Raw genomic sequence first — 9,144 nt, 5'->3', positions numbered from 1 at the left:
GACTCCTCCATGCGGCGCCCCGCGGCGGGAGGGGCGCAGCGCCTCAGTGCTGGGCTTGTTTTCCTTCCTCTTCACTGCTGTGAGGCGGCAGCGGCCGCCGGCCGGCACCGCGGGCTTCCGGGACTCTCCCTGACGCCCGCAGAGCGGCGTCCGCAAGGCCGGGCCCGTGTCTGGCGGGCCCTGCGCGCAGCGCGGCGCCCCGCGGCGGGAGAAGAAAGAGTCTCAGGAAGTGGAAGTGTTTGTTACCAAGTAGCCGCCGTCGGGGCGGGGGAGGGGGAGCGGGGCGGCGACGGGGAGTCCGGCGAGCGCCAGGGCTGGGCTGGGGCGCCCGGAGGCTCCGCCGTGGTTTCCCCTACCTGTGGTGAGGATCGAGGAGATTGAGGCTCTGGGTAAAGGATCCTAACTTTTCACAGCCTTTAACCCAAACCTTGGGTGCACCTCCAAAGAATGGGGCGCTGAGGGGGGCTGCTGTGGCCTTTGCGGGGTGCGAGGCCCCCCGCGATCTTGAGTGGGAGACGGTCCCTCTCGGACCCAGCGGAGTTGTTTGACTTACGGTACCTTCCGTTTGTGGACTCACAGAAGGATCCGCGCATAGGGGTGCGGGCTGTGAACCTCGCTGGGACAGTGAGGGCTGGGCTAGGGAGGTGAGGGGGGGAGGCCGGCAGAGCCGGTAACGGAATTCCTTTGCACTGGGAAGGGAATGCTGACATTTTTCAATGGAGACTTGATTAGGGCTGTCAGAGAAGCCGCCGCGCTGGAGGCCGCAGCGCAGGCTGCTCAGGGTGGGGTGGCCGGGGGGCGTTAAAGAGGAGGGTCAGATGGTTCTGGCCGCTGGCCACACACAGTGCCCCCCGCGTGCGGAGACGCAGTCAGCGCGCTCTCCTCCCGCACCTCAAAGAAGCAGAGGGCAGGATGGACTTTCCAAAATACTGCTTTTAATTCTGCAAAACACACGCTAGCGTCCCAAGCAGCCGACGCGACTGGGTCGCCTGCAGCCTGCCTAGGGCCCCAGAAGAGCCCGGCAAGGTCAGCGCCTCCCCTCTCCTCCTGGGAGAGGCCGGAGAGCTTCCTTATCGGACTTAAGTTGGAGCTGCTGACTCTGCTCTGAGAGCAAATTTTTGCCTTGAAAGCAAACGCACTGGCCACAGAAATGCGCAGCGGATACCTTTCTTCCCGTCTCCTGCCCCAGCCCGAAGAGGTGGAATAAAAGTGCGTCTGGGACGGAGGTGGTGACCCGCCTTGTCGCCAGTCCACTTCCAGGTGCTGGGGGCCAGGGCTTTGGGAGGCGCGTGACCTTCGCTCCGCAGCGCGCAAAAGCCCGCTGCCCCACTCCCCACCCGGGTCTTGGGCACATGACCTTGTTTTCCACACATCCACCGGGCTACCTGAACCGGACAGCCTCCGGTGCCCTAACCTGGCAGGGGGGTGCGGCCAAGGTGTGGGCTATGCCCCCTCCACCTGCTCTCGACCGGGGCTCCTTTCTTCCTTTAGTCCTCTTTAGCCCACAGAGAATCGACTGCTCTCTCAAGAAGCCTGTGGGGCTGCATACCTGCCCAAGGTGGGACTGATTAGCTGTGACCTTAGGTAGCCAGGGACACAGGCAGAAAGGCAAATAAGACCAAGGATCCAGGGAGGAGGGGCTCCCCCAGGAATCTGAGGTCCAGAAAACAGGAACCAAGTGTTCCCAGGTAACCCAAAGTGCTCGCTCGCTGGGGGAAAAGGAGTTCGCAGCAACACTGCGACGCTTCACCCTCTACCCCCAGGGACCTGGGTGCCGCCCAGTCGGCTCCTCTTATCTTCCCGGAGGCTTTGTTCTGGCCCCAGCACACCTGGCCTCTTCTTGGGCACCCCTGGGAGCACACCTGCCCTCTGACTGGGCAACCCCTCCCCCAGGAGCTGGAGGTGAGGCAGGCTGGGCGAGCTTAGCCTCTTTCTCCTGCTGAGGAAAGGTGGTTGCTGCTGCCCTGTGGCCCCAGAAGTGCATTTACGCCCCCTGGTGCTGAACTGGCACATACCACCCAGGCCAAGCCTTCCAGGGAGGCCCCGCCCCCTAAATCCTAGTTCTGGAAGGTAAGAGGGCCACAGGTCAGCTGCGGAATACCTTGACTTTCTGGTGCTTTTTTCTTGGGTATTAAATTATGTATCATTAAAATGAAATATACATATTTTACCCTCCCCCCAGGAGGCAGGGAAGCTACAGGAACTGAAGCAGAGATGAGAGAGTGCCCTGGGCACTGGGGTCCCCCAACTATCTCCCTCAGCTGCTCAGAGGAAACCAGGTCTGCGGGAGGAGGCGGCATCGTCGAGGCCTCTGGGGTCTCCGCTCAGTGCCCCGGGGTTCAGGCGAAGGAGCAGCAGCTGGGCCGCTTCTTCTGGGACTCCACGTAGTCTCGGATCTGGAAGCTGGGCTCGTCGGCCTGCCGGCTGGCCCTGTACCGCAGCTCCCTTGAGGAGAAGCCGGGGCGAGCAGGAGGTGAGCCCTGAGCACCCGCCCGCCGAGCCCCCAGCAAACGGCCCTCGGAAGGCCGAGGAGTCGGGTCCCGGGGCTGGCCCCCACTGTGCCCCAGTGCCACCCTGCCCTCCGCCGTCCCGTTCCCGCTCAGGCCTCACTTGGCAATGGCCAGAAATGCGAGCTCCACATTCAGGCCCGTCTTGGCGCTGGTCTCCAGGAAGGGCACTCCGTACTCCTGCCGGGGAGAGGTGTCCTCAGGTCCTGCCTCTCGCTGCCCCCACCCCGTGTCCGGCCATGGGCGGTCACTTACCCTGGCCAGTGTCTCTCCATCCTCCGAGCGGATCACCCTCTCACTGCTGACATCCGCCTGTCAAGCCCAGGTGGATCACTCTGGGGTAGGAAGCCCTGACCCCGGCTGGCCCCTTTCCTGCCCCCACAGCGGTCTTTTGCCCCAGGAACAGGCACCATCTGCCCCCTGCTGGTGGACTGTGGCACTGAGGGGAGCGAGCGCACGCCCAGGGTTTCTGCTTTGTTCAGGCTGAACTCCCCAGCTCCCAGCCCGTAGGAAGGGGTCTCTCTCCTTGGCCAGGGTGTTGGGGCCCAGCCTCAGAGGGCTGCCGGCTGTTGGGCTAACCCTAGGGCTAACCCTTGCCAGCCTTATCCCTTCCTCTGTGCCCCTAGTGGGTCTAGTGGGTGCTCAGTGGCTGGGCATCCCTGCTCTGGGAGCAGCTGCAGCTTCCCTTGGAGGAACTACCCCGCAGCAGTGAGAGGGCTGACAAGACCGGCTGGAAGCCTCCAGACAGGTCTGGCTTTGAACTGGACCCTGGAGCGTGTCCTCTGCACGAAGGATGTCCAGCTAGCCCTCTCGGGGGTTGGTGCTGGGTGGAGCCGAGGCTGTGCCAGTGGGAGAGGAGGGGTGTGTGGGGGTGGCCTTGCCAGGGAGCCACTCACCTTGTTGCCCAGCAGCATGATCACCACGTCCCTCTGAGCATACTCGTGAATCTCGGTGAGCCAGGCCTGTGGGAGACGCACGGTGAGTGGGCCAAGGCTGAGGGCCGGCTTTCTCCAGCTCCCTCCCGTCCCTCTCTTTCTGCCTATAGGGACTACTCACTGCCCCCAGACATGATGCCCCGCACAACTTCTCCTCAGCATCTTTGTTCTGGCCTCTCCAGCACTGAGTGGTGTTCCCCCCAACCCCGGGCCAGCTCTCAGGTCCAGGGAAACTAAGGTGGCAGAGGCATTATCTCACAAATCTGCTGGCTACCAGTGATTTTCCAGGGTGTGCGGTTGGAAGCCTGGAAGCCCCTTGATCCAAACCCCTGTGATTGATAAGTGATGTCTGTTATGAACAAGGGGTGGGAGGGGAGAGTGTGAGAGCTGTGGGGCTCCATCCAGTTTATGAGCTGTTTAATAGCTCTCTATCTTGTTCCCCCAGTTCGCTTGTCATCTCTGTGAGGTCGTGGCAATCACGAAGCACGTGAGACCTTATATTGCTGTGCACGGTAGTGCGGGTATTTGTTGAATTCTTATCTCTGCTCTCTAAGACTTTAGTGGTGGGGACAGAGTCACCCAGAGACCTGAGTCACTTTTTTCCAGCCTGGACTTTTCAGCCTGGACGCTGTGGATAATTGTCCAGGGTGGAGCTGGGGACTTCTGAACATTGTGTCATGAAACACACTCATGAATCATAGTCAGGGTTATGCAGTGGCTTGGGCACAAGCAGCCTCCTCGATCTCTGTGACAATCAAATACCCAGTAGGCAGGGGCTGATTACTTCTGAGTCACGACTCAGAGTGTTTTGTAGAAATCAGCAGTGTTCCATGCCCCACCCCTTCCCAGGAGGCAGTGACACCTGCCTAGACCCTGCGCGGGCCCCTCAAAGGTCCCGGGAGGGAGCCCCTACCCTGATGTTGTCGAAGGAAGACTGGTTGGTGATGTCGTACAGCAGGAGCAGGGCTGGAGAGGGACAGAGAGAGCGGTGAGTGGGGGTCCTGGGGGAGGTGGACGCTGCCAGGGGCTGGGTGCATGAGGGACTTACCCTGGGCGTCGCGATAATAAGCGTGGGTGACGCTACGGAACCGCTCCTGCCCGGCGGTGTCCCAGATCTGGGAAGGGACAGACAAACGTGGGCGCTCCTGGCGGCGACGGGCCAAAGCAGCGGCCGCAGCCCCTGCAGCACGAGGTCGATCCCAGCCAGGAGGTGACCCACAGAGCACAGCAGGCCTCTCCTGTCCCCCCTGCTCCCCTCGGGGCATTTCAGTCCATCTGCTTCTGCTGCTCCCCACCCTGTCTCTGGTGGCTCCTCTCACCCCCTGCACCTCTGGCCTGTGCCCCTGTTCTTGTGTGCACAAATAAATAGATCTTAAAAAGAAAAAAAAGAGAGAGACAAACATGGGGTGCTGGGCAGAGGAAACCATGGGTGTGGGAGAGGCGTGGGGAGGTTGCTCTGCTTCCTCTGCCAGGTTCTCGTGGCCTCTGTGTGCAGCTGAGCACTTGGGGGCGGCAGTTACTGAGTCCTCAAGCTGCCTCAGAGCCTCCTCCTCCAGCGGCCCAGGGGTGGGTGTCCAGCCTCCAGGGGCAGAGGGGGCGGGGAAGCTGGGGAGGACATGGAGCGGCCTCAGCTGAGCTGCCTTGGGTAGCAGGCGGAGGGACTGTTTATTTTCTGCAATCCTCAAACAAACAAGAGCCATTTCCTCTGGTGGGCCCCACAGGAAGCTGCCCAGGGCGGGTGGGGGGCAGGCTGCGGCCTCTGTGCGGCCTCTGTGCTCAGGTGCAGCGGGGCTCCTCCACCTGCCCCTCCTCCCCCAGGTCTCGGGGCTCACCTGCAGCTTCACCCTCACTCCATCCACAGTCACCACCTTGTTCTGGAAGAAAAAAGGGCAGAGGGAGAGGTGGGCACGGAGGGCGGGTCGCGTGTGAGGCTCCAGTGCTCTGCTGACATCCTACCGGCAGGCAGCCAGCACCTGACCGGCCACTCTCGGGGCGAGAGGGCATGTGGGGAGCCCCAGAGACGTCTCCAGCCAGCTCACCCAGCAGAGCCCGCCGGCAGACACCAGCACTGCACTAGCCCGCACCTTGGGATTCCGCTGCTCTCAGACATGCGGGCAGGGGTGGGCTGGTGAGCTCTCCCCAGGGCTCCGTGGGTGGCACACGGCTGGACACTGCGGGGCTCTGCCCCCTTCCCACCTCCGCCGGCCTCTCAGCGCTCAGCTCAGCCCCATCAGTGACGAGCCCGTGGAGCAGAAACACCCACTGGCTTCTGGGCCCCCCACCGGCTGGGCCTGCAGGGTCACCTCCTGTCCACCTGAAGGGACCTGCTGAGGTTCATCTTCTCTCCTGCCCCTGGGCTGGGCGGGGCTGGCTTCTCTGGTCAGACTGGCAAGGGGGGCCTCGTGGAGGTGAGGGAGAGGGGCCCTGGCCCACACGGCCAGGCTGTCTACCCCTAGTGCAGAGCTGTGCTGCCCGGACTCCAGGGAGCCGGGCGACCTTGAGGCCTGGTCACAGGGCCCAGCGCAGAGGGCAGCGAGCAAGGGGACGTGTTTGCCTGGCTCAGGGGCAGCCTGCTGCCCCAGGAGAGCAGCACAGGGAGACCCGGTGTCTTACTCGCTTTTGCCATGGGTGGGCAAAAGGAGTCCTCTGTGTCCAGAGTCCTAACCGGCCACCTCTGTGGTCCCCGGGCGCAGCCTGGTGCCCTCTGGCAGTGAGCCACAGCAGCGCTGCCAGCGGGCAGGCAAGGGGAGGGCAGCTCTCCGGTGCCCGGGCCCCGGCCCTGGAGGAGGAGCCTGCAGCCGCCTCACCCTGAAGTCTATGCCGACCGTGGCTATGAAGGTCCCGGACAGGAAGGCCCCGTCTTTGAATTGGATCAGGAAACAGGTTTTGCCGACGCCTGAGTCTCCCAGAAGCATGACCTAGGAGACGGGGCAGAGGCAGTTAGTGGGGAGCTGGGCTGAGTGTCTGGGACTCCCGGGAGTGGGCTCTGGAAAGAGGGGCCGGGGTCAGGGCCACCGTGCTGCCTGCACCCTGCCTCTCCGCCCCTCCGCTCAGCTCACCTGGCAAGTTGTTCCTCGGGTCCTCACCCAGCTTCCTGGAAGCCTGCATGGAGACCTCCCCGCAACAGGTCCCCAAATGCTTGGTGGCCCCAGGGAACCAGGACATTAAGGTGGCCTAGACTGCAGCCATGATGCCCCGCCCACTCTGTACCCGGGGCAGGGCCAGACCCTCAGCAAGGGAAGTGCTAACACCTGGGCAGGGCTTCCCACCTGGGGTGTTACTTGGATGAGGGGGGAGGGCCTTTGCAAAGGCACATTGTAAAATTACAGTGATTCATGGGGGGGAGTCACAGCATTTATTGGGAATTCTCTAATGACATTTTATGTTTACCAAGGTTGCATGAAGTTGATACTAGAGTGGGGAGCTGTTTAGTCTGAAGTCCTTGGAGCAGAAACCCCCCAAGGGCGACAAATGGCTGGGTCAATGTAGGTGTGTGTGTGGGGGAGATTGGAGGGGGGCAGGAGGGTGTGCCCTCCCGACTTCTGTCTGCCAGCCTCTGCTCATCCTTCTTGGGGCGAGTCTGTCTAGTCATTTCTCAATCTTCAAGAACAGGGGTCCAGACCCAGGGCTGGATTGCCCCACGGGCTGGCTATGTACTAATAATTGGTCAGCAGACACTGGGTTGGACTTAATTTTGCTAATCCTGCGTGGCGTGGGTATTGGGATGAATCAGCCAGCGTTGGTGGAGAGGTGGGGTGCTGAGCAAAGGTGAACGCAGCGGGGTTCCTGATGTGTGAGTGGCCCCCTGGGGGACTTGGGGAAGATTCCGTAACCTTTTTGCAGCTTGGGAGGAAGAGTAGTTTCTTGGAGGTCTTCCTGGAGTCTGTTACCGATTGGAAACGAAGTGTTCCAGGAGCTCCCCAAGACCCAGGAGTGTGGCCCCTGTCCCGCTAAGCCAGCCCGGGCTCCTGCCAGTCTGCCCTGGGCAGGCGGGGGGCACACAGGCTGCTGGAGGCCGGGAGCCCACAGTGGGCAGCTGCTGCCTGGTCCAGGCAGGACCCCGAGGACCCAGGGCTTGGGGATGCTTCTGCGCTGCTCCCTGGCTCCTGGGTCCCAGCACCCCAGGGGGCAGGAGAGAGGACGGGTAAGCACCTGTGTACTTTACAGATCACAGCTGCCCTGAGCAAACGATGCCAGTCACCCACCCAGCCACACAATCCCACCAAACACAAACAACTGCCCAGACTCACCCGCCTCCTAGACAAACACCCAGCTGGCTTGTCTGGCAGGGAGGTCAGGCCCTCCCCAGCCTGGGGGCCGGCCTCCAGCGTCCCCCTCCGCCCCTGAAGAGGGGGGCCCATTTCCTGCCTCCAGCCCACACATCAGCCTATCTCAAACGGTGGTGACTTGCAAAGTGGCTTCCCCTGAAACAAGGGGTGGGGGTGGAGGCCCCAAGTTCCTGTCAAAAGTGAACAGCTGAACTGAAAGAGGCAGGGCTCCTTCAAGGTCATGCAGCTTGAGGCAGGACAACCCCTCACTGAGCCACCCCTGGGTCTACAGAGCAAGATCTACAGGCTCCGAGGGTGTGTCCTCTGACTCTGGCTGCTCCCAGGACACGGGTGGGGGGCCGTGAACACTCCCGCTTCCTCCAGGACACCCCTGCAGCGGGAACAAGCTGAGAGCTGACTTAAGCTCTGGGAGCGGGGAAGTGGGGTTGTGATGAACCTGAGATATTTCTCAGGTTCTAAAAATTCCCAGGTAGGTCTCCCTCCTGGGAGAAGGCGCCAGGCAGCTGCTGCAGGGGGAGGGAGGGAAGGGGTGGGACTTGGGGGAGGCGCTGTGGAACTGCAGTTTTCTTCCTGAGAAACTGGATGCCAGGTCTCCGAGGGGAGCTTGAGGGAAAAGGGCAGAAAGGGCCAGTTGCCCCGCCGCCAGGGGGCGTCCTCTGGGAGCCGCCAAGCTGTTCTATTTCCCAGCACTTGATGCCTCTGCCTGGGCGCCTGTCCCCTTGCCCCCCCCCCGCCCCCCAGAGAAGCCTGGGTCCCAAGGACGCACTGGCCACGCGTGGCGGCGGAAAACTGGGTTGGAGAGTCACTCTGTCCTCCAGACTTTCCGGGGCGCCCCTACCCCTAGCGGTTGGCAGAGGCCCAGGGCGGTCTGGACCCTCCTTCCCTACTCCGGGAGTCCAGCTGCCTAGGGGGGAGGGCTGAGCCCCGCAGACGCGGGCTGAAAGGGGCTCCGACCCGACCCGAGCGGGAGGGGCAGAGCGCCCGAGAGCGGCACGGAGCCCCGAGTGCAGGGGCAGCGCCCACCAACCTTGCCCGTGAGGTCGAAGCTCGGACTCCAGGGCGGGGAGCGCTCCGGGGCCTCGCCGTTCCGGGCGGCGGCGGCGCCTGGCGTGCCGGTCATGTCCCCGACGAGAGGTGAGCTGGGCCGGCGAGCGAGGGACCGCGCAGGACGGCCCCGCCTTCGGCTCCACCCACTCTTGCCCCGCTAGGCCGTCGCGCCGGGACCCCGACAGGCTCCTCCCCGCGGCCGCTAGACGACAGCGGCCCAGAGCCGGCCGTGCCCCCAGGGCGCACAGGACACAGGACAGCACCCGCGGGCCCTTGGGTGCCTTGGGCAACACTGACCGGGTCGTGCTCTGAGGGCATGGGCCAAAGCCAGTCCCAGCACCGGTCCTTAATCTAACCCGGCCTCGG

General features: G+C 63.0%; 1 protein-coding gene across 3 annotated transcripts in view; it reads right to left on the bottom strand.

Annotated features, from left to right (window-relative positions):
* Positions 1–915: 915 nt before the first annotated feature.
* RAB37 (RAB37, member RAS oncogene family) overlaps positions 916–9,144 on the bottom strand; it is a 48,591-nt gene continuing 40,362 nt past the window's right edge. Inside the window, exons 1-9 of one of the 3 annotated variants that reach the window (XM_012733150.1) lie at positions 8,759–8,888; positions 6,250–6,360; positions 5,275–5,316; positions 4,491–4,557; positions 4,356–4,408; positions 3,404–3,469; positions 2,763–2,819; positions 2,611–2,687; positions 916–2,445 (exon numbers count right to left, since the gene is read on the bottom strand). In XM_012733150.1, the coding sequence (XP_012588604.1) occupies positions 2,340–2,445; positions 2,611–2,687; positions 2,763–2,819; positions 3,404–3,469; positions 4,356–4,408; positions 4,491–4,557; positions 5,275–5,316; positions 6,250–6,360; positions 8,759–8,851 (672 nt within the window). In that variant the 5' untranslated portion in view covers positions 8,852–8,888 and the 3' untranslated portion in view covers positions 916–2,339. Of the gene's footprint in view, positions 2,446–2,610; positions 2,688–2,762; positions 2,820–3,403; positions 3,470–4,355; positions 4,409–4,490; positions 4,558–5,274; positions 5,317–6,249; positions 6,361–8,758; positions 8,889–9,144 lie in introns of those variants that run through there. The other 2 variants (XM_012733149.1, XM_004693474.2) reach the window with 2 other exon arrangements.

This window comes from Condylura cristata, unplaced genomic scaffold (assembly GCF_000260355.1).
Source record: "Condylura cristata isolate star-nosed mole 26May11 unplaced genomic scaffold, ConCri1.0 scaffold00038, whole genome shotgun sequence".
Lineage (NCBI taxonomy): Eukaryota > Metazoa > Chordata > Mammalia > Eulipotyphla > Talpidae > Condylura > Condylura cristata.
The sequence above is the reverse complement of the archived record's forward strand: the minus strand, read 5'-3'. Positions and strand labels throughout refer to the sequence as shown.